Raw genomic sequence first — 26,079 nt, 5'->3', positions numbered from 1 at the left:
CTTATCCACGGAATTAATTTCATTAATTCAATGTTTAAAGTATTAATTAATCTATCAGGATCAGGATCAGAAAATAAAAACATTATTTTGTGTTTTTATAAAGATTTTGTTGTTGTTGAGTGTTGCTGTTGTTTTTAAGCAGGGATCCAACTAAAATTTTTACGTCGATTGTTGTGACTCAATGTAAACATGAGAATTATAAAAGTATACGTTTAGGCCCATGGCAGTGCATCGAGTAGGATGTACTCTACAAAAGACCGCACACTCCTAACATTTCCTCCGATTGCTATATTATTATCTATGTCATATTTCATAATTCTAATAAATCAGCTAATGAAAACTAATCAATGAATACTCAAGGCAACAATCAATATCTAGGCCTACATGGTCACTTAAGGCCACGAATGATCTGTCAGATAACTTATAAACGAGCGAGACGAGGCTATGCTTGCGTATTGTACATTAATATCATATCAGCATACTGTATATCTCTCTGTGAACTAATATAATTCAGTAGATTTTCAAGATACGAATGATGATACATTGTACTAGTATGGCCTTTGCAGTGATTTACAGTGGACCATGAAGGGTCAGTAAAAAAAAAAAGAAAAAAAGAAAAAGAAAACTCGAAAAACCATTCGATTTTTCGGTTAGAAATTATTTTATGACGTGTTTATATACTGCGCGTGGCACCTGCTGGGACGTTCCCCCAGCTGAACGACCAGCGGCATGACTTTCGCGCCATGTGACGTGTCGGACTTTCATCAACCAATCCAGTGCTGTAGAAAAGTGAACCGCTTAGCACTGTCAATTATCTTTTAGAACCGCTTAGGTAAGTAACAATTAATAGACATTTTCGGGTCACGAGCATGATGGTCATACGAATTTTAGTGAGAAGTTCGAATAGTTCCACATAACAATGGAATAAAATATACATTTATTATTTTTTACAGAATCATTACGAAACGAACAGTACAGTAAGAGGGATTTTTCCACAGAAGTAAATACTGACTGTTTTCACGCAACACGAAAGAGCCTAAAGGGCTGTTGGCTTATGGGTAATCTTTTACCACGCGGTCATCTTGTGGTAACATTCTCATTGCCAGGGACTTGAAAATTGAGGTGTTACGGAAGGACTGAACCCAAGAGGAATTTTGACCCTCAAATAACATTTTCAAGATGGCAGGACTGCCACCAGAAGTGGTGCAGCAACAGCACCAGCATCAACAGATTGTTGTTCAACAGCAGCAACAGTTCGAGGAGCAGGAACCCGTCGTGGTACAACAGCAGATTGCCCGCCGTTTCGATCCCGAGGCGCACGAACTCCACAAAGATTTCCGCCTGACGCGTTACACCGAGTTGAAAGGATGAGGGTGCAAGGTCCCTCGGGAGGCTCTGCTCAACCTCCTGAAGGGACTTGAACCGAATGAGGGGGAACAAGGACAGGGAGAACATTCAGAATACATGCAAGTCCCGTCTGGTGTCCCCAAATTCGGTGAGTATTTTTTTACTCATGTTCAGCCAGTTAGGCAGTCTCGCCGTGCATTCGCCATGTTTGGGACGGCGTGGTGCGCGACCACTCATTCCATTTTTTGTCATTTTTTTCAGATGCTGCTAATTCAAATCGATCAAAAGGCATTAATTCTTGTGTACGTCCTAATTTTGCATGTAAAGCGTATGGTCTTATCGTGAAAAGTAATGGCAGTGATGCTGTCTGATGTTCTATTTAGGCACTCAAAACGGGGTAATGGTGGGAGATGTGACAAAGACTGGCGTGGGGGCCCTCGAGAAATTGATTTGCATGTATGAATATTCATGATTCTCCTTCACGGAGCTCACACTCTTCTTGAACCTGCGCGCTCGACCGCTTCGCACATTGCAGTTACGTGGTTGAGAAAAGCAATCCTGTCTTCTTCATGTTGTTGTTGTTCATGTTCCTTTTTACTTTCTAATTCTATTCCTTCACATTTTTTCTTCATCAGCATCTAATGTTCTACTTCCTCTGCAATTAAAGGGCAAGTAGAAACTACTCGCTTTATTGCCTAACTAGAAAGTTGTCAAGTCAGTTGAAATACCCTCATGCCTCCGACAGCTGACAGAAATTAAACAAAATATATTTTGTCTTCGAATTAAAATATGTTTGAATATATTGCCTTCAATTTAAACAGCAAAATGAGAAAATGTGATTGATCTTTACTGGTACATTGTGGTATATTATAAAGATTCTTATGGCTTTTTATGAAAAGGAAACTACTTATATGATATAAGTTTTAATATATATTGCAGCATGTGCACAAAAAACAAAACAAAATAAAACAAAATGTGATGGGATATCCCATGTAAATCAAAGTAAAGATTTAAACATAGGCAGCTATTCACATGCATTTGAAAATCAAAATGAAATCAAATGGATAAAGAAACAAAAAATATATTATTGTCAGGGCCTATCATATATCATGTATAACTTTCAGTCATATGTTCACAGTTAATTTTCAACCACTCTGTTTCACTTTTTAGATGACTATAGATTCTACAGGGCACTAACTTTTTTAACCACTTGCCCAAACATGAATTTAGAAAATGTGATTGATCTTTGTAGTGGTACCTTGTGGTTGTGGTATATTGATAGATTCTTGTGTTGTTGTTTTTTTTTTTGTGAAAAGGAAACTATACTTATATAAGTTTTAATATATGTTGCAGCATGTGCACAAACAAAACAAAAATCAAAAACAAAACAAAATGTGATGGGATATCCCATGAAAATCAAAGTAAACATTTAGACATAGGCACCTATTCACATGCATTTGAAAATCAAAATGAAATCAAATGGATAAAGAAACAAAAAAAAAAATATTATCAGGGCCTTTCAGTCATATGTTCACAGCTAATTTTCAACCATTCTGTTTCACTTTTTAGATGATTATACAGGGCACTAACTTTTTTAACCACTTGCCGAAACATGAATTTTACTTGCCCGAAAAGAAAGTCCAAAAATATAAGAAAATAATACAGCACACATTGATTCACATGAGTAAACACATTGGAGTAAGAAACCTGGTTCAATTGAGTGTTGGTGTTGCATTGGATTGGGGCTTCTTCATAAAGTGTTGGAAATTGAGTTGCTGAAATTACACGAGACCTCTGGATGATTTTCAGACTTTTACATTTGAACAACTATAAATAAGTTATACTGAGTACAGAGTTTCAGAATTCACAGTGATTGGGATGCGATGTTTTAAAGATTTATGACAAATTACAAATTTATTTCAATTAACAAATAACTACCGGTAATTGCAATGAACAAGAATGATGACATGGCAGCCTCACCTTAAGAATGTGAAAAGTTTTTCTCATTTCAAAACACTTGCCCAACTTTATGTTTCACTTGCCCTGGGCAAGCACTCATTTAGCACCTTGAATAAGGTGAGAATGTCATCTGTTCAATGAGACTACAATGTGGCTTGAAGTCATGACACTGGGATTGATGCAGAGTACTCTGTATCAATGTATTTGCTGGTTTATGAAATTTTTATTGAAAATGAAATTTTGTATCTATGAAACAAATATGATTAAAGTTAGCAAGTTGATAATCATTCTGTAACAATTTCAGGCTAGTATATCATGAAATTGAAATGAATAATAACTATTTTACTGATTATAAAGCCACTTTTGATGTATTGAAATCAATACTTGCAATTTTCCTAAGTTCTACATATCGTACTTCTTCTGTGATTTTCCACACAATTTATTAACCCTGTTGGCTTTACCTTGAAAATTGAAAGATGTTGGATGGCCATATGAACACTATTTGTGTTTTATACCTTGGGTCATGTGCTAGCTGATAGGTTTCATTTTCAATCAGAAATAAATTGTGTCCAATGTACATAGCATGGCAAAAAAGAGAAAGTAACACAACAACTGAACAACAACAAGACATGCAAATCAGATGTGTTAATGACATCATCACAACACGGGGGCCTGTTGACATATGTACACATTTTCATGAATTTCCAATATTGAAATGAAATCAGAATAGTTAAATTCAATTCTTTTTCATGAGAGGAGCTTTTGTGGCTCAGTAAGCAAGACAGTTTATCAGTCCTGAGGTCCCTTGTTTGACTCTCCCAGCAGACAGTGACTAAGCAGGCAGGAACAAACCATCAACCCCTATTTTTGCAGTAATCTTGCTTCATTTCACTGCTTTCATTCAGTGAGAAATTTGTGTTTGTTGCATTCTCATTGAGTGAATTTCATTCTGCAAATACGTTTGCGTCAACCTATGAAATATGGATTTCATGTAATGTCAATTTGTTAATCTGCATGAAATATCGGTTACTTCTTCCTTTTTTCACATGTAGGTATCGGCATGGACTGCAGTGTGACCCCCCTGAGACACGGCGGTCTATGCCTTGTACAAACTACAGATTTCTTCTTTCCTCTTGTTGATGATCCATACATGCAAGTAAGTGCCAGTTTAGAGAATGAATAGTATTTATGATTACCTGTGTAGCCATACAGTATTGAAGCATTGCAACTTTGTAATTGCCTCCAAATAAAGTGCTGACAAACAAGGCTTTTTATTGAAATGATTGTTAGCCAATTGAGAAGAGTGGAAAAGAATCAAATGAATTGTCAATTTTACTGCAAATTTCGATACTTATTTTTGGATTATGCACAGCCGATCTCCGGATTATGATAAATTAGATACTGCTTTATCATCCAGTATTATAGTTTTCAAGGAAACAACATGACGCATGGAAATTGTAATAGATTCTGCCTGCTAACTTACAATCAGTTCACATCTCAGCCCCCCCCCCCCCATAAATTAGCAAGGATGACTACATGTAAGCAAAATATGAAATGGAAACTTGCACAAATGTATGTCTAGTGTACAGTACAGCTGCTTAATATTTTATCTTATAATATATTGATATTTCTTTGTCCTAAAGAAGAAAATGTAATAGCAATTTGAAATTTTTGTTTGAATTTGCATGCTGCACATGCATAACTTCCCATCTTTAAACCAAGCTGTATTTTGCAACCATCTTTAAAGAGTAACATTTTGCCTTAAGTACTGTGTTAGTATCTCTGGCATAGGGTCATAGTAAGTATCAAAATCTGAAATATCAGTGAGCATTCAAAAGTTTTTATGCCTGTATTTCCTTGTGTGTATTGCAAAAATAATTTCCCCTGTTGCCTATGGGGCAGCTGCCTCTGTACAATTAACAGACAAGTGCGTATTAAGTTTACTTGCCACTGTTACCAGTGCTGTAAGTCTGCCAACCGAAATATGGGTGGAAATATGGGTACCCATTCATGTTGAGATGAAATGTCATCAGTGAATTATGAAATTCTTTGTCCTCCTATCTCCTCACACAAAGAGCACTGCATTTAATTTTTTAAGATTTGTGTTATACGAAAGATCTGACCATGTAATCTATCAACTCGAACATTCTATTTGTACAGGGCCAAATTGCCTGCGCCAATGTGTTAAGTGATTTGTACGCGATGGGAGTGACAGACTGTGACAACATGCTGATGTTGCTGGGTGTGCCCAAGGCTTTCACAGACAAGGAACGAGACGCCATCATGCCACTCATCATGAGCGGTTTCAAGGTATTCCATTTGTGACATCGCAAGATAGAATTGAGCAAAGATATAACTTATTTTCAATTGCAAGTATAACCTCATGATAGATTGCATTTTATCACACACTTTTTCTCTGCCTCCCCCTTACACCCCCCCCCCCCAAAAAAAAAAAGGGGGGGGGGGAATGTGGGGAGAGTAAGCTTGTAAAGGAATTTAGTTTACCCCAAATGTACTAGGAGCAGTCAGAAAGATTTAACTTTTCGAGAGTAATTAGGAGGCAACAGACTGTAGAATATTACTTTTAAGGTAGAAAATGTAATGTTGTAAACTCTGGCCTCGATATTCGGATATGAATGAGATATACAAAGAAAGCGATCATACTAGAATGTGACAGGCCACAACTTTTATTACAAGATATGATCTCTTTGTTTTACCTTGTTTTTTAATATATCGGTCAAATCAGATCTGCTGAATCCTTGCCTCAACCAATAATATACCATCCCTTTAACTTTCAAAAAATTTTGTTGTTGGGACTAGGATAAAGCCCAAGAAGCAGGAACAAATGTAACTGGAGGTCAGACTGTGATCAATCCATGGTGTCTTGTTGGAGGTGTGGCCACAACCGTTTGTCTACCAACAGACATCATCAGGTATGCCCACCCTCATGGTAGTGAAGCTTTGTTGATTTGATAGTGCTTTGAGTAATGTGGTTGGAACATAATGATTTTTATGGTCGTTCGGTTGTTGATTTCATGGTTTTTTTAGTGCTTTGGGTAATGCTGTTGGAAAATTATAATTTTGATTGTCTTTTATTTTAATTGTTGATTTGATGGTCCTAGTGCTCTGAGTAATGCTGTTGGAAAATAGTAATTTATTTCATTGATTGCACTTAACTGGCTCCTCATTGGAGCTTCTAGCTGGGCATTTGTACCAGCATTCTCTGTACTTTTCCAACAGGAGTATCCCTTGCCTGCTAGCATGTGGTGGCCATGTTGACATAAAGTATCACTGTTGGATTGTGATTGATTACATTGGGAAATGACCAAGGACTGCCTTTCAAATAACACAGAAAGGGATGTAGTGTGGGTAAAAGGCTCAGATTTAATTCACAGCAACACTGAAAAAAAAAAAAAATGTCAGTTATTGCAGACATTTACCAAAGGGCCATTGAGTCGCCATGTGTACAGTAGCATGTGTAGGTCATTGAAGTACTATATGCGAACAGTATCGCAAGGGTTATCAGTTTGTACCAGACAGATACTGACTGCTTGTGTAACTATATCTCTAGACATTGTCTGCCCATTTAATGTTGTTTGATGCTACTCAGAATGAAGCAATAGATTCTGAATGCTTCCGAGTTCCCATAGCTGTTTTTATGAAGTGAGGGAACATGCCATCACTGGGTCGTAATAACGCACATCATGTCAATGGTCTCCCTCTTCTTGTGTTGTATGCTCAGCCCAAACAATGCTGTTGTCGGCGACGTGCTGGTGCTGACCAAACCCCTTGGGACCCAGATTGCCGTCAATGCCCACCAGTGGCTGGACCAGCCTGATAGGTGGAGGAAGATCCAGTCGGTGGTGTCGCCGGAGGAGGTGGAGCGAGCCTACCAGGAGGCCATGTACAACATGTCCCTCCTCAACAAGGACGGTACGTTGGGTCGGTCGGTCGATTGGTTGGGATGTGTGAGATTTCTCCCTCTGCCATTGATTGTAGTCCGCGATTCCATGCTGCCTCCCTTGCTTACATAATGTAATAAACCAGAGATTGTTAGTTTGCAGTAGATGTGTTTTGATATAGCGTGGGGAAACATAGCTGATTTGACTGAATCAATCTTCCGTTTGCTGCCCACCAGGGTACATTCTAAAAACACAAATAGCGCCTGTCAGTGAATATGTGTATCAATGTATACGCTCAACAGTAGCGGTTGACTCCTGTGGAGATTCTTTGGCTGTGTGTGTACTGACACAGAGATATAATTTGTGAATCCCCTGAAAGTTATTATTTTCTCATGTACATTTGCCGAAGAATGTCTCGTATTCTGACTAGCGTGTCACATCGTCGACGGTCACACGAACTGACGAATCACCCGATTTTGGGTCAAATTTTCGATTACGAGATTTTCAATCATTTCGATAGTAGACATTCCATACTACATATTTTGAAATTCTCAGTGTGTAATTCGGTGTAATTTTTATGTAGTTATCACTTTTGTAGAAGTATGTAATTCCATTTGTGAAAATTATTTGTTTTCCCCATAAACGCGTGTGTTAACCCTATATCTGTCACATACGCCGTAGTCAGACTGCTCAAACATTTTGCAGTGCACAGACACAAGATTGTTGATGGCCATTTCTGATTATTATTATTGATATTAATGTGTCATGTTATACATCATTTGAAAGCTTATGGTCTAAACTTTCATTTTCCATAATAATCTGAGTGAGGGCGCACTTCAGTTTTAAGTAGGACGCCCTCTTATGTCACATAATTATCAATGCAGACTTATTTCCACATGTTACCACCTCATTTTTCCACACAACATGAGCTTGCATCACAAAAAGGTCTCATAGATGTTGTAGAGAATTTATTCAGCTTTCAGATGGTATGATTTTTTCATCAATAGCATCAGTACTTTTCATTTTATGAACAAAAGTCTGTGGCAATTACAACCTAGATTTCACACATTTTGTGTACCGTGGTAATTTCTGATTTTGTAAGTGATGTTGGCCTGAAAGTAGACAAAGCGTTTTTGTATCTTGTCAAGCTGAAAATATAAATTGAATTGTGCTTTTTTCTTTCAAATTTATATTAATCTTGTCCTATGATAATGCCATAATGATAAGATAATCTAAGGATAAAAAATGTTACTGAAAATATCAACGTTGGAGTGTCCATGCATTCCAGTTGATCATCATATGCTAGTCTACGACTTTCTGCACTTTCCTTATTGAAACAGAATTAACTATCACAGCAGTCATTTTCTTTATGATAAACCTGCATTGAACTGAAGTTTTGCATAGTGACGGTTTCATCATGTAATAATAATAAACAGTCAAACATACCCCAACATCAAGACTGTACAGCTTCAGGCCGCCAGCATGAAGCTACTGTAACCCTATTGCTCCTTACACCTGCCCCGCTGGCCCCGGCTAACTAGAGACCCATTGCACTGCTGTTAGTGCTGAGTAAACAGTTGCAACTGCTGCACCGAATGTGCAGTGTTCAACTATTCTTCAGATCATTTATGAGGCCGATATTACTGAAACTATACCCCTTCACAGAATTCAGAGATGTTGAAATCCCTAATCTGAATGTTTTCACTTCATGTTTTACTATTTTGACTTAGATAAAATAGATGAAAATTGACCCACGTGTACGATCTTTTCATCGCTCGCGGCAATCTGTATTACAGTCCCACATATACAGATTCGTGTAAGTTCTCCACACATGGCAAAACTGTACACAATACATTGCAGTCTGAATGCAAATGAAGATGGGCGGGGCCACCACAATTTCTTGGACTTTGAGAAAGCTTTCCTGATTGGTTAAAGGTGGGGAAGCTTTTTTCAGGCTTGAAATCGTTTCCTTACACTGTCAGCCAATCGCAAATGAGTTTATAGAGTGGTAGTGTCATAGCCTTTGAAGTAATCTGTCAATCAAAATAGGGCCGATAATATCGGCCGAAGCATTTCTATTGCAGTTTTTTGGCCCATTTAATCGGCCCGTGACAGAGATAGGGTTAAACAATCAGGCGATTCGACGGTTAGGTGACCGCGCGTACTAGTACGCGCGGTCACCGAACCGACGAATCAGTGCGCATTGACTTGCGTGTAGTTTTTGAGATTCAACAGTTCATTGACCGCGCGCACAGTTTGCGTACTATGTAATACATGCGTTGACAATGACAACGCTCAATGTACATGTACATATGGAAAATGACAACGTTCTTTGCAGACCGAAAATACATGCATGTAGCTCTTTGACGATTTCCCGCTTATTTGTTAACAATACAATTCGCTAAAAACTTCACAAGTTAGAGCAAGAATTGAAGTCTGATGTACTACAAAAATAATTGGAAATTATAGACATGAAAGTGTAGCAACCATAAGTCAAAAATGGGTTAACTTCAAACGCGATTTTCTCGAATTGTCATTCTTACGCAAACCTGACGGATTCGTCGGTTCGTGTGACCGGCGACGTCATGGTTAAAGATTAGGGTAAAACCCATGCCTAATGCTGAGGGGATGAGGGTGTTAGTGTGTGGTATATGGTTTTAGTCTATGTCCAGAACTAGACTGCCAATTCCAGAAAAGAAGAGAAAAGAGAAAGTGTGGTTTCTCACGTCTCTCAATGTCTCTCAATGTGCAGCTGCCTTGCAGATGCGGAAGTTCAATGCCCACGGCGCGACGGACGTGACCGGCTTCGGTATTCTGGGCCACGCCAAGAACCTGGTGGAGAACCAGAAGAATGAGGTGCGCTTTGTCATCCACAACCTGCCGGTCATCGCCAACATGCAGAACGTTGCCAAGACGTGTTGCAACCAGTTCCAGCTGCTGCAAGGCCACTCGGCGGAGACCTCCGGTAAGAGTGGCTTGTGATATCTGCTCACCTGCTCTGCTCTGCCTAACTAGTTAGTTTCAAAAATGCTGAAGTAATTTTGGGACTTCTCATGAAAGCAATCATGTCAACGTTTTCTCTTCTACAGTAACATTTTTGCAGCTAAGATTTAGAGAAGACAACTAAGTTTAAAGACTGAATTTCTGGCAGTCCACTCGTGACATCAATTCCTTTATGAGACTGAATGCAGATTTGACCCAAACTAAAAGCCTCACATTGGCAAGCCTGTGGTAGAATTTGATGCTGGGCATGCAATGCTTTCAATGAAATTTGCAGTAATTTCGTTTTCACCATTGCTTGTCCACATGATCCATAGTATTGGAAATGGCAGTGGAAAAGATTAATCATGTAAAATAGGTGGTTTCTGTAGCACTGCCTTAAACATTTGAACATATAGCTGTAGTTTCAAGTGCACAGAAAACTGTTAGTTGCACTATACCCCATAACTAACTTTTTTTTCCAATTTCATTTGAAATGGCCATATTACTAGTAGTTGATCAAAGAACTAGCAAAGAATCACAATTCAGATGTTGATTTCCTTCAGTTGAAAAATTCCAGTACTCGCTTCATCCAAACTTTCTGTAACTCACAGTGCACTCCCGTTAAAATGAAGTCCTCGGGACTGGCAGTTTTCTCTCGTTATACAGGGTGCCTGAATTCAGGCCCTGGTAGTATCAAAATTTAGTCCCTTTCATGTGCAGAGTATGTTGATTGAGTGACTGCAGCAATATTAGTACAACACATCTGTGAGGTTTGAGGACAGGCAGACAATTTGTTCAAAAGTTATGACTTTTTACAGTCATTAGTTGCCTTTCACTCTATCCTGAGGATGTTGATGGTCATTAACCTCCCAAGAATTCCCAAGAGTGTAAACACAGCATTAGTCACCAGACTTTCTCAGATCCCATGCATGTGAACTTATGATTTGCTGTATGTGTGTGTATATGAAGAGATATTATACATATCCATGTGTCTTTGGACAGTACTTCATATCTTTATGACAACTGCATCGGCATGTTGAGTGATAGTTTTCTGAGATGCGTTATTTTTTTATTGTTGACTTTTGTTTTGGTCAGGCGGTCTGCTGATTGCTTTCCCTCGGGAGCAGGCCGCAGCGTTTTGCCGTGAAATGGAAAGGACAACTGGCCACACAGCTTGGATCATCGGCATCGTGGACAGGGGTCAACGTACGGCGCAGATCATCGAGAAGCCCCGCGTCATTGCCGTGACGACCAAGATGCATTAATCAAGGAGTGCGGTGGTGATGGTGGTGGTGTTGGATGCCTTGTGAACACTGACAAAGTCCATCGTTGAACAGTGCGAAGAGGGAAGGAGAGGAACAAAATTGTTTTGTTGGTTTTTTTTTGTCTTAATGAGATCATCTGTGGATGGCTACTACAGCTTTAAAGGTGGCACTACACTCTTGTCATTTGCATTGTAGACTGGAACATGGACTGGGTTAACAGTAGTAGTAGGAAGCATATCAAAAGTCAGACTCTCCCTCATGTCTTGTGATCGTGTCCAGGTTTGGAAAGGGTGATACAAATGCTGCAGACATGCCAGCAATGCTTTTTACAGTTACACGAGTAACATCACTCCAGGGAGTACATACACATCATTCGCAAAACCTTTCACTATCATCTGCAGCCATTTCATGTACATATTCACAGTGTTTTACCATGTTACTGGGCTTTCTTAGAAAATAGAGCTAACTCCTCTTTTTCAACAATTAAAAAAAAAAAGTGAATAAAATTTAAAAAGCCCTGTTAAATTTTTGATAGTTGTTGATGTTCTGTCCATCACCTTTTAAGGTTTTCTGATGTTCAGCATAAGTAATGATGTGCTTAAGACAAACCAACGTTTTCCATATTTGTTCTGCAAGGTATGATGTACCTGAGCAAAATTATCTTCATGAGATTACAGCATGTCTTCTTCTTTTCATCCAGAAATATGAATATTCTGGAATCGTGGCAGTCAAATGTATCCAAGGTTTAGTCGTAAACTCCAAATTACAAGAACTCCTTTTTCTGGATGCTGTCGCGCACAGTTGATCATCGTTGATCTTATGCTAAAATGTGACCTGATATGTGGCCAATAATTGGAGTCTCGTTTGAAAGAGTGTTGGCTGCCATAAAGGTAGAGTTGCATGTGCACACTTTGTGACCAGTACAGTGGAAACTCATTCATATTATAGGGAAGATACCTGGTATAACAAAATCTTCTATTCAGTCCCTGTGTATCCAATTCATGTGTGTTTCTACAGTGGAAACATGTGTTGATAAGGTCAAATATAGCAAAATACCTGATATAACGAGGAAACTTCAGTTTTTTTCTTTCTATATTATTTTGCTTTTTATCCCTCATACAACAAGATTAGATACCCGATATTAAGATGAAATTTTGCTGGCCCGAAGCAGCTCATAACAAGGTTTTCCTGTACCTTGCGCAGCTGATATGACAACATACTAGATGAGCAAAATTTCCAGGACCCAGGACCTCTTTGCACCAAGTTTCCACTGTACATCATTAACCCCTTCATATATAATGCAGCTTACACTATAGCTGTGTCTCTGTCTCATACATACCCAGTATATGCAGTTTACATTCTTTCTCCCATGTGATGTATTGCCACTCAATGTATTCAATGTGGAGTCCTTTTTTTTTTTTTCCATATTATTCTCACGCGGAGGAGCAAACGTTGTTGCTTTTCTTATTTCACTCTGCTAATCTTCTCCATGCATACTGGATCATGATCATTGGTTCACGTAAGCTGCATTATCACATTGCACTAGATTGGAAGTGGCTTGTGAAACAAAATTCAGATGACCTTTGTCCTCTTAATATTGTGGCTGGTGGTTACACAGCCCCTCCAGACAAGGAGATACATAACTTGTTCATATCTTTTGTTTGTTTGTTTCTTAATGTGTACTGTGCCAAAATGAACTCGGCCTGGTGATTTTGTTACATTGCACAAAAATTGGGAATGTCTGTAAGGGTCAGTCATTTTCTAGCCAATAGAACCTTAACTGTCAATTATGCAGCTCGAGCAAGATTTTTGAAGACACATGAAACTCTGTAATGACCTTAGTTGCTGCCCACAAACATTGCCAAAATCCACCAATGGCTTTTAATGTGCTGAGATGGACTCTAGTAGAAATTAGACCTCACCTGAGGTTCACGGTTCATAAGTAACTTTACGAGAAGAAAGGAGAAAAGCCCTGTCGCGTTTAATGTACATAATTATGTCCTGTGTTTCTAAATTGCCATTTAATGTTACCTTGGGGTCGGATCAACATCATCTGGCAATACATTCCAGTGTGAGAGAGAAAGGTAGATAAAAAGGAAAAACAAAAAACAAAACAAAAAAAAAGATGAAATGCAACGGATTGGCTCCAGTGTGTACTGTATGATAATGAAGCATTTATTTTTAGCTACAGTGATTATTATTTTTTTTTTTAACCATGTAACGACCTGGCCATGTAGGTGTTTTGTAGGTTTCGTATTCATCCATCCTCCATTTTCTTGATGTAAAAGGCCACCAGGAAGATGAACCTGGTGGCTTGTTTTCTGTCGCATTATGATGATGATAATCCAAGCATCTCATGTTTACCACCTTTGGTTCGACTCATAGCACCCTCACAAGCTGGCCTGCATGTCAATTGGTCCAGGACTTGAGCAAACGCTGGAGTACAATTGCACGCATGCTTACAAAGCCTGTGAGTCTCCATCGCGGGGGGCACCACCGCCCGAGGGCGCTCTAAATGATGCCGCATCGTTAAACCACACTGGGATGGATTTCCCGGGTGGGGTGATGCGGCGGATCCCCTCTTGGGGGGAGCGCCTTGCGGGCCCGGTGCCGCGATGCAGATCAGGATCCTATTTGTCGAAAACCTTGCAAAAACAATTATATCTCACTTTCTATCCACATGTTGACATCTTTCTTTTGAAAACGCACTCGAGCTTTAATGTGCTGTTCATGCTCTGTTCATTGCATAGCAAATTATTCAGCATCACTTATCAATAAAAGTCATATTTTTTGCCGGCAGTCCCTTATTTGTGCTTGTGTTTCCTTTTTGCAGGATCTGTACCTTCCAGTTTGCTCATGTCACCCCATAGATATGCATGGAAGTCCTAGAAGCATGGATTGGCAATTACTCACAGAGCTTGCAAGCAATTCTTCATAATACAGTATGTCCAGGATTTAGAGTAAAAGATTCCATAGACATGCATGTCAAGTCTGCAAGAGTGCATAATACATTGCAATGTTTCTAATGTACTTGAGAGATAATGATGATTAAGAAGGAGGTATAGCTACTAGAGCATTCTTCAACCGGAGGAAATTTGGTTCAACTGGACGTACACTGTTGGTTGAGTAAAAGAGTTCTTCCCCCCGCTTCCCCTGCCATAAACTAGAACAATGCAAAACTTTGCAATGAAACACTTGTTATCTAAAGGACCGAGAGACAAGAAGAGCGCAAAAAGAAAACAAAATTTTTGAACAATACGTAAAACATCATTACCGGGAACATGTGAAGGAACATGGGTTATACAGTATACCCACGACATGTATATTGATATGCACTGGTGACGATACTTCATGCATTTTAGAATACACTGCAGTATTATGCCAAAGGATCATGATGATGCCAATTCAGTCTTCTTAGACTTCCATACATACATGTATCTGTAGCCTGCCTGTCTAACCCTTGTGTTTTTCCTGTTGTGTGAATACATTATGTACATTGGCACTCTCCCTCTATCCAATAGACCTTTTCTGTAATGCACTACAATTTGTGGGTGTTTCTCTTCCTATAGCCTTGTACAATGCACTTCATTCACCTTCTCCCTCCCATTAAGTTCCATGAGTAGAAATTCAATTAGTTGTCACTAGGTAGGCCAAGCCTGCAGCAGGCTTTGTGGTTTAAGGGCAACTTTTGTGAACAAAACATGCATAAAATCTGAAACATTACAGAACCAGTCTATCGCACAAGGTGTACATAGTATCACATATTAGTTTGGTTGTGGAAATCATATGCATATCCAGTCATTGAAATGCATCATCGCCCATTGTCACTCTCGACTACACTACATTGTGCTGTATGTGCCCTATATTTAGCGTGTCTAATTTTGCGCAAAATCGGAACTTCCCCGGCAATTTTGCGAAAATGGAGTACAATAATCAACAGAGAAACCAGTATGTGTGCATGTTGCATTCATATTGGGATCAGAATTCACATTTCTGCATGTTAGATTTGCAAGTAGCATCCAAATTGCGAACTCACAAAAATTGAAAACCATACAAATTACATGCATATGATGTATATATGATCTGGTACACATGTAAACTTCTTTTTTTTTGGGGGGGGGGCGGGTGTGGTAGGGAACCACACATGAAGTTTGAAAAGAAGGCAATGTACCGGTAAATCAATGTTTCACAGAAGTGTTGTAGCTTGTTCACACTGCAACAGTATAGTTTATGTATCCATCTTGCTTATGAATAGTGTGCATTCATCATCTGACCTTTCTTTGTATCTAGACCTATGGCACTTTGCTTTACTCGAATTGTGCCTCCTACTGCACCCATTTATGTGGCTACAATTATTGGTATGAATTGTATGATAACATCTACAAAGTAGACAACTCTGATCAATCTGACAACTACCATGTCAGAGGAACTAATTGGTGTGCGTTTGTTGAAAATATAATCTGAGCTTCCTTGTATCGTAACCCTAAGCTCAGCAAACTGTTGAGGTAAAAAAAAAAAATGACACGTTATTAAAAAAAAAAGTAAATGTTTTGTGCGCGTATGTTTCAGAGATAACATGCAATGTAACGAGATCACGGTAACATGCGATGTTAAGGCACAATCGTGTTCTGCTTGGTGAGAGAGGATTAAAGAGTGCACCTAGAGCCCAGGTGAGCAGACTGTGGCTCATGCACGATAACCCTCTGTTGTCGACCGGAACCAACGATGCCTTTAGCGGTGATGCATGCTGGGAAATGTGACAGAGGTCAGCTATGTCATTGGACCGGGTAGGCATATGACGCTTGCGGCGGTCAAGCACATCGCGTGCCCCGCCACAGCCGACCCAGAACTCTACGCCGGTTCAGTGCTGTAGTTAACCTCTTCTTGACCTTTGCGTGACATCATTAATGATGACCTGGCCATGCCAGAGGAATGTGTGTATATTTATATATTGAGAGAAAAAAAAAAAGATGATTAAAAAAAGAAGATAAACAATGATCAGATGGGTTTCAAATCCTTAGACTGTGACTGATGTCTGAGTGGTAGTTTAAAAGCAAGTCTCGATGGGGGAAGCAGGTTTACGTTACAATTGAATTGACCACAAAAATAGTGAAGGCATTTTAAATCAGACAAAAATATGATATACAGGTATTGTAGAATTCTAAATGTGCACCATCTTCATTTGACAATTAGACATTCACACATGATGAGAGGAGATCTTTGCCAGATAATTTTAGAATTTGTTGTACACGCAAATACATAGCTGTTTTTTGTTTTGGTTGAACAATCCTCTTTCTAATGGTATCACAAAATCATTTCAAATCTTACGGTATTTAATATGCGATGGATCCACATTAGTTATTTCTTCAAATCATTTAAAAATAAGCAGTTGAAGACTTGTGAGATGCTGACATTATTATGATCATCTGATTTGCACATGCAATTACAACTGATACACACACGTATTGCAGTTACAAAATGGTAAACTGTTACAATCATACTACATGTACATGTATTTTTTCCTTCAAAATGTGATGAAACATTATTCCCCCCCCCCCCCCACTTGATTTCACCCATGACATGTTATGAAAGCCAACTTGAGCACGGAGTACTTTATTATTTTTTTAGTTGCATTTATAACTGGCAGCAGAACGTTAACATTGATCAACAGGGAACACTATGAACAGAAAGCACCGACTGTAAGTGTACACTTCAAGAAAGGGAGAAAATAAAAAAAGATGCAAACACCATTTTCATAAACTGGGAGCGAAAACACAGATGCTAAGGGTGACAGGGGTTTACATTTCAGTGTATGAACAACTAAGTTCAGAAGTTAAATTCTTTACGTAATCAAGCATAATTTGATGCAATGTATGTCACAAAAGCAAATATCGTTCGTGAAGAAGTGCAGCACAAATCCAATTACTATGACATGATGATTTCCATGCAGTTACCTGAAAAAAAAAAATAATAATGTTAATAATAGGTGTAATTATGACCTCCGGCCTCAACGTTTTGGGTTCGACACGGTAACTGCTATCACTTCTTGAAAATCGCCCTCTACTGTCCGGAGATCTATTCAATATAACCCGGTTCAAACAGAAATGCGATTTCTTGTACAAATACCATCTGACTGACGTTTAAAATCAAAAGGGGGGGGGGGGGGGAGGGGAAAAAACCCTTGAATGGGAAACTTCTAAACGATGCAGTTCCCAAGAATGTGTATTACTTCAGGAGAACAAGTGAAGTAGGCCCTATACAGTGTACCATGGGAATTTTCTTGGCAAATCTGCTTAATCTCGGCTCATTTATGTTTTGTTGCGCTCTTTCGTTGCATCTGGCCAAATACAATGTAAGACTTTTTGGAATTACTGAAAAGTGTGAGTGTCGAGAAATGATATTTCCTTCCTTCTAGTCATGGTAGTTGTTCAATATGATTGTTGCTTTTCTGCTCTTTTCAGTGTTTAGATATTTGAATTATAATTATTGAAACACGGAAGAAGGCTGCTAAGTGTCCTAGATCTTACAGGAGGGTCTAAGAACTTAACTGTTTCCCCATATCGGAACAAGAGAACATAGAACCTGATACGATATGGAAGGTCACTCTTTCTATACTGTAATGCATGTAACATGTAGACTCAGGTTTATCTCTCCAATTGTTGCTCATGATGATGATGATGATGATGTTGTTGTTGTTTTAGTCTCCCTCATACTGATGCATGTGTGAATGTTGCCACCTCTGTCTTGGGCTATATGGGAACCGTTACACACACCAATCACAATGCATATTATTCACGAAAGCAGTGAAACAAACGTAAAGTGTTTCACGATGGCACAAACAAAGTTATGGAGGTAGTAAAATGTATACGGCCGGGTAACACCGGGTTCAAAGAGGGTGAAATTAGAGTTATTTTGGTCATTAAGTTCCAAATTAGTCTGTATTTATCGCTGGGAGATGTTCAGTGGAGACTGCGTCTGGCTTGACCTCTCCCATCTACGTCTTCAAGGGGGAACCGTAAAAGTAAAAGTTAGGATATAATGTTTAAAACTCCGGAGAACAGACAGATTTTTCTATATAGGGGCCTATCGCCTATGGCACTACGTAACGACGCAGGGTGACAATCGGATTTTTCTGTCTATGACACTACGTAACGACGCAGCCTTCATTGATTATAAAGTACATGTAATCTTGAATCCTTCCCTAAACTATACTTCCGAAATGTCCAACAAAATCTTGGTGCAGAGCGTGCAGGGGGCAGTCATGGTCGCAAGACAAGGAAGGTTTATCTTGACGTCCCTTGTACGACGACGCCACCTTTCATACGTTGTAATTACAATTCACTGTTCGATGTTGCTCGATCTGTCGCTAATCTTGCTCTTTGATTTCACCGACTGCATTCATCGTGACGTTCGCTTTGAAGAAACTTTCTCCTTTTAACACTGACCGGCAATTACCTCCACACACCATACAGCTTTCTCGAAAGAAAGAAAACAACAGCAACAAAAGAAGAAAGAGAGAGGGAGAGGAGAAAGGGGGGGGGGCAGTGAAAGAAGTGAATCTTCCTTCTTTTCCAGTCTCGGAGTTTTTTGGCACAATGGCCGGACGAACAAACAGGAATAGAATGGCAAGAAGACGCTCCTCCGCTGGACTGAGAGTGCTTGTTCTGCCGAAACAATAGCATCAAAGTCCACATGGTCTGAGACCGCCATCGATCCGCCGTCCTATTTGATCGACGTGCATGCCTGCTCCGCCGGACGCGCAGACGACAATTCCCGCCTTTGTTAGCCAGAGCCACTTCCATGTCAAGCTCACAGACCAGTAAAGGTATAGCATACACAGGGAGGTGAAACACTCAAAAAGAAAGCAAACATCAACGCCAATAATATGCCAATATAATGTATTTATGTGAAATTCCTCTATGTTCCATGTACTAAGTTTTGGTCATAAACATACATGATGCTGATACAACGCTATAACAAAAGCATACTATCAGCAGTACTTGCTTTAGAATACAAATGAAATTGGATTAGTGTAACATAGCTTATAATATAATTTGGTAATGAATCAGACAGCTTCTCGTAATACTTGTATACATGATGCTGATACAACGCTATAACAAAAGCATACTATCAGCAGTACTTGCTTTAGAATACAAATGAAATTGGATTAGTGTAACATAGCTTATAATATAATTTGGCAATGAATCAGACAGCTTATCGTAATACTTGTACCATTGGTCCATGTTCTTAGGAATTAATGAACACATTTTTGATGACCGTCTCCGCACATCAGCAAATGCAAAAGCCTTGCTGCCGTGAACTCGCAACTCTGGATGTACTTTCTTTATATCCAGACTTTTTCTACGTCGGAATCATGCTTATCGTTTATGTATCTAAATGGATCGTATCATTTTTTTTGGTGAGATAGAGAGAAACCTCTTATGAAATATGAAAGAGCATGTAATTTCAAGAGGGATTCAATGTTTATTATACTTGATGAAAAGTGGTTTTGAAATGGCCGAGATATCCAAAACAGAGCGATCCTAGTGTGGGACCACATTAATTTTTATTACGATCGTTTTGTTTTGCTTTGTTTTTGGATGTTTCAGCTATACCAAACCCGATTTTTATCAAATAAACTTTGAATTCCTCCTAAAATAGTATGCTCTGTACTATTTCATAAGTGTTTTCTTGGTGTCTCGCAAAAAGTTAAAGCCCAATTTTCATCTCCACCAATACTTTACCATCCCTTTAATTCTAACACCTGCTAAAATATCGGAGAATACACCTAATTAGAACAGAGAGAGAGATAGAAGGAGGAAGATGGGAAGGTAAAGGCATGCCGATTTGTCGAATTTTACCTTTCCCAAATAATAAACCTTGCTCATAACATTTTGTATGAATGCTGTCCATCGTACAAGACGATGTATCTCCATGGTAAATAAGCAAGGAGTATACACAAAATGTACCTCCTTGTGATAAGTATGGAGCTCCATGGTATCTGATGAGATGTATCTCCATGGCAAAAGATACATTCGTTTCCTTGCTTTACACCGACGTTCATACCTCCCCCCCCCCCCCCCCCACCCCCCTTCCCACTTTTAGACTTAGCTGTCAATCACAGGTAAACTGCTCGCTCATTGCTGTCAGACTCAGTCGGGCGAGCCGCCTCTACTCGCTCGCTGATTGGCCGGTGCGTTCTGCCGGCGCGGCGTAATCGACGCGATTTGCGTGAATGGAGATTAGCAGGGATGTCGGATCCATCAGAGAGGCCGCTAATACACCTTTCATGTTGCCGACACGGAGGGGCAGAAGAGTCTCGGTATAAAAGCTGGCACGGTCCGCTGCAGTTTTCATTGACTATTTGCTCTTCACAGAGAGAACGCAACAGCACAGAAAACCCCTCTCTTACCAGCCTGCCTACGGCCTGTTTATACTTAAGGAAACACTGCATTTTACCATGGCGTCGTGCATAACTTCGAAATATCTGCAGGTAAGGAATAGGCATCCATCCTATGGTATTCCTGTATTTTCAATGATATTACTATGAACGTTGTTACTATCCAATTACACAGCTTTCTTATCGAACTTACTATGTATATTTTGTAGTCTCTTATGCCATGGATATTCAGTCACAGGCTGAAAAATAACTCGATCAGTGTTTGTCCAATTGTGATCGTGAATATTTGATTTACCTATTTAAGCATCAGTCACGTTCTATCCGTTTGTTCATCACTTAATGTACTGCTGAAATATTAAAGTGAAATGTGGTGGTTGTCCTCGTATTTTCTTGACATGAATGTGCAATTCTCATGGTGTCTCACTTTTTTATCTTTTGCACAGCTTCCAGACTGCGACACATCCAATAAGCCAAGTCCCCTTGCCTTACTGGTAGCGACTTGTCAGCGGATCGGCTCTGCCTCGAGGCCTTCATCACCGGCTGCTCAACTCCAGCCGCCCAGGGAGAGGTCCCCCGCCGTGGAACACAAAGCCTCCGAGAAGGTAGCTCCTGCTCGATCGCCTAGGCCGACTCTCACTCGATCTACCTCGCCAGCTACCACCACTGCTGCGAGCACGATGCTGCCAGCGGTGTCCCCGTCCGAAGTACCATCGCCAAGTGCGCCGAGATCGCCAAGCTACCAGCTACCACTCACTCCACCCACCACACCCCCTCAAACAGATACGTGTGAGCCGACGCCATCACCCCTGCGACAATCTCCCATCCAGGTCATCAAACACCGGGAGAGCACGCCATCTGAACTTGGTCTCACCGAGCACTCCCAGCATCATTTCCCATACTACCCCGTCTTGCATGCCCCGGGACTCGGCCTTTCGCCATATCCGGTTGTGGTTCCTTCTACCAGTCCCCTCTCTCCGTATCAGGGTGCATGTCTGCGCCAGTGCTGCCCCCACATCTCCTCCGTACCGCCTCCGGTCTACTACCCTCACCCCCTCCTCGCGTTGCCGCCAGCGCCTCTGCCTCCACCAGTACTACCATTCGGCGTGTACCATCACCATCATGATGTCGTGGACCAGACAGCGTGTGGAAAGATCCGCTACCACCACAGCCATCACCATCAACATCGTCTCCACAAGACACCCTACTCTCGCAGCACAGCTCTGAAGGAACGAGAAGAGGACATCATTGACGTTGTCACGGTGTAGCAAGCTCATTGGCTTAGCGCCCGAGAAAAGACTTTTTAAGAAAGGACTTGAATTGCTCATACTCTTACTCTATACATTATGCTCAGCTGGTCTGAGCTGGTCTAACTGCAAATGTTAATAAACATGAAATATGAAATTTAAAAGTAATACGTCTTACTATGCATTATCTTCTTACTTTTCCAGATGCTTCAATACGAGGGAGTGAGAGAGAGGATAAAAGCCAAGAAAAAGTGAAAGAGTGTGTGAAATATTTGATATGTTTGACACATGTATTTCCCGTTGCTCGGCTGCTCAATAATCTGTGTTTGTTTGTGTGTGTGTGTGTGTGTGTGTCCCTGAGTGTGTATATATATATATATATATATATATATATGTATGAATAGATGCATATACATTGTTTATGAATATACATGTATTTATATTTATGTATATTCCTTATATGAATATACATAAATATATTGGAGGTAAACATGTAATAGATTACACAGACGTACGTAAGCATAGATTGTACTACATATTTACACAAATCGTATACGTACACACATACACACAAATATAATACAGACACGCATATATACATAAATAATATACAGGTGTATATACATTATGAGTGTTCGCGCAATTCGCCACACTTCTGTAAAATGTTAATTTACGTTTGTGCAAGGACAATTTTTATTGGTTCATTACAATAAATCATGAAGGATGCCATTCATCTAGATCGGGTTGATTCACACTACATATATTTTCCCTCTACAACAGTTTTACCCTGTAACCACATGTGCACTTCTTCAAGTTGTTGCTATCACTGAATTACTGAGTTCAGAGATCTCGTAAGCGACAACCAAGAAATGTTTCATGCGGATATTTTCAAGTGAAGATTTGAAGTAATGAATGTGGCTTAGTACACGTAGGCCTATACAAGTAACTTGTGGCATTCTAATGACAAGGAACATTTTGACACTAAATAATCGCCACGCACTGAAGACCGTCATTAACGGCAGGGAGCCGAGCCTGGATGGGGAGGACGGCGACAACTATGCCTTCATTGTCCGCAAAATCCACAGTTCATGCTCTCTGATCTCAGCCGCCCTAAATGGACGAGTAATTTGGGGGGAATTAGCGCCGCTGCCCGGGCTGCCGGGGCCTGTGTCAATCATCGCTTATTGTTCAACTGCCCGCACGTCCGTCACTCCGAAGACGAGGTGCTAAACGGAGGTCGCTGATTGGCCGCCCAGCTGTCAGCGCGGTCATTGTTAGCTCTCGCGCTCAGCAATGTTTGGCTTAAGTCTGGCCAGGGCGCTTTGGTCGGCGAACATCTGAGAAATTAATTATTTCCAGTTCCCCAGTAATGACGAAGCGGCAGTTTGGAGTGCCATCGACGAGTTGGTATGTGGTACGGTCTTCTTCTCCAAGCTCTCGCGACCGAAATTGTCAATAACACTCGAGAGCAATTTGATTGACAAGCGAAAAATACATTTGGATTCATATCACAGACCAACGAAGAAATGCAGCGAGGAAAAACGCATTATTTGGAGCTGTAGATGATTATGCATGCAAGAATTTAACCGTAGGATCAGGGAGCTCACCTCCCTGGCAGGATTGATTGTAAGAGAGAAAGGTAACATATCCCGGTTTACGGTTCGGGTGCAGGATGTTTCAAGCACGAAGAAAGGTATCCGGTCTTCGGTAGTATAATGTATTGCAATGATCCATTGCTACCATACAGCAACTATTATATCCTACTTGTTTGTATCCTCCTGTAACGGAGAAAATAATGATTACTATTGTGCCATTAAATTGATACGGCAAAACCGGTGACGAAGTAACGACTGCATGGTGTTTCGACCATTTTGTTTTCCGTTTTATGTGCGTTTTCCTTTATTCTTTGTTACTGTTTGTCTCTACTTAATTGTTTCGTTTGGTTCTATTTTCACTCGCAGTCATTGCAACGAAATCACCATTATAGATCAAAGAAAAACTATACAACTTGCCAGAGAGAAAATTGGTCGAATTGGGGAGTTATTACGACACATAAATTGGTTTTCATCTACATCTACACATAGGGGACATTCTCGACTAAATAGAACTGAACAAATAATGTAAACCGTAAAAGCAGATACTCATTCTTTGCACACCACCATTTTGACATCCTCATTTCACTTGCGCTGGATAGATAAATGAATAGATTGACTAATAGATTAACTAATGAATAAAAAATGACTGAATCAATGAAGAAATAATTGACCCTGCCAATCTCCAAAATGGTTAGTTTGTAGTTTTGCAACGCTGTTATAATCAAGTAAATATAGTCTGCACAAAAGGTACGTTATTGCGTGCTGAAGCTTCCAAATAACAGACGATACACTTGCTAGTTACAGCATATAGTCGACTTTATCAAACTAGTAATCTTTAGATTTTTTAAATATGTATGAGAGAGAGACAGACAGACAGACAGACAGATAGACAGACAGAAGAAGGGACAGGGGGAGGGGAGATTTGAAATGCGACAAAGTAAAAATGAAAGGCAACCGCGGACAGTAAAGAATGGTTCGTTGTTTTTTTCCGTCGCGGACAAAACTATCTCTTTAGCGCCACTGACGGTCATACTATAGCATAGAGTTCACTCGTTCTTGATTGCCCATGTCCTTCAAGAAAGCGATAGTAAGTACCCTTTAGAAATCGGTCTAGCCTTTCATCTATAGTTGTTCCAGGTTTGTGGTCTTGCTTCTCGTCTCATCGCACCAAATAGCCCAAAAGACAGCTCGTCATGGGATCCCAAGACAAAAGCAAGGATTACGAGAAAATTTCACTGGCTTTCGGATAGCCTTTCTTCAAGACGAAATTTCCAGGACAAGTACAACTCAAATTCAATCATTATTGACAAAATGTAATTATATTATAATCTACAACTTTGTTATAGAATAACAAAACTGTATTTATTTCAAATGTTTGAATCAAACACACGCACACATACACATAAAGAAAAACCGTGTCACGATTATAGTTGAAAACGGATTTTTTTTTTCTCAGTATAAGTGTGGGGTGTAGACTAGCAGATTCCATAACCCAGGTTGGTTGTGTGGCTAAGGTCAATGAGAGAATTTCAATTATCGGTTTGTCGAAGGTATCCTAAGATCTCTTTCTAAATCTCCGCTCTATCGATAATTTCCTAACGAGCATTGGCTTAGACGTTGCTTCAGTTATTGTCCTCGTACTAATTTCTAATGGCGAGACCTGACGAAAACGACAGCAAGCAATACAGGAACATGTGTAAGGCTTACATGCCTTCCAAGTGAAGCGTTGCAATTATAGTAGAGCTAATCATGATAAAGCACGAAAAATACCATTTGCCAAACCATTAACATGACGATAAAAGGTTGTGCAAGTTACAAGTCACAACCTATGTGTGAATGAATATCGAAGATGGCCGTAGCTGTGTGTTTTTGAGAACATTGACTCACGCTTACAACGGCGTATAATAAATGAGTACTTTTCCAATTTTGAAACACCGGACACAGAGAAAGCGAAGAGGGGGAGGGGAGGGGGGTAATAATCCATCAATGCGTCATAAGCATAAAAAACAACAACATTTGACAAACTATGATCGACGTTATCCCGCGTACCAGACGTGTCGGACGGGAAGTAAGACGGGCTTAAAATTCAAAATCCCTCACTTCAATCAATGTTTCTTTTTAATTATCTGAGGTCCCACTCCTTGAAGATCTATCATTGCAAAAGAGAAAAACGAGTCACATTATGCTATTTCGTTTTGCGTTGTTTCCTAATGTGATGTTTAACAATGGTTAGTATAGGTTGTATCACCTATATTCATGTTGCAGTTTATTATATGTACATGAATGTCGCTATCGACATTCATATAAAAGAATGTCGTTATCGACTCGAGATATTGTTCTCGTCACTTTTTTTTTTTCGTTTTGAAATGAGAATGAAAAAAAACA

At 39.8% G+C, this 26,079-nt stretch overlaps 2 protein-coding genes across 2 annotated transcripts; both read left to right on the top strand.

The window, feature by feature from the left end:
* Positions 1-1,087: 1,087 nt before the first annotated feature.
* LOC140246279 (inactive selenide, water dikinase-like protein) lies at positions 1,088-16,453 on the top strand. The gene is made up of 7 exons (XM_072325743.1): positions 1,088-1,495; positions 4,359-4,462; positions 5,467-5,616; positions 6,127-6,239; positions 7,049-7,239; positions 9,961-10,173; positions 11,286-16,453. The coding sequence occupies exons 1-7, from the start codon at positions 1,465-1,467 to the stop codon at positions 11,453-11,455; spliced, it is 972 nt and encodes a 323-aa protein (XP_072181844.1). The 5' UTR covers positions 1,088-1,464; the 3' UTR covers positions 11,456-16,453.
* Positions 16,454-20,843: 4,390 nt separating this feature from the next.
* Positions 20,844-22,120, top strand: LOC140244405 (uncharacterized). The gene is made up of 2 exons (XM_072324046.1): positions 20,844-20,948; positions 21,299-22,120. The coding sequence occupies exons 1-2, from the start codon at positions 20,916-20,918 to the stop codon at positions 22,118-22,120; spliced, it is 855 nt and encodes a 284-aa protein (XP_072180147.1). The 5' UTR covers positions 20,844-20,915.
* The last annotated feature ends 3,959 nt before the right edge of the window (positions 22,121-26,079 follow it).

This window comes from Diadema setosum, chromosome 2 (assembly GCF_964275005.1).
Source record: "Diadema setosum chromosome 2, eeDiaSeto1, whole genome shotgun sequence".
NCBI lineage: Eukaryota > Metazoa > Echinodermata > Echinoidea > Diadematoida > Diadematidae > Diadema > Diadema setosum.
The sequence above is the reverse complement of the archived record's forward strand: the minus strand, read 5'-3'. Positions and strand labels throughout refer to the sequence as shown.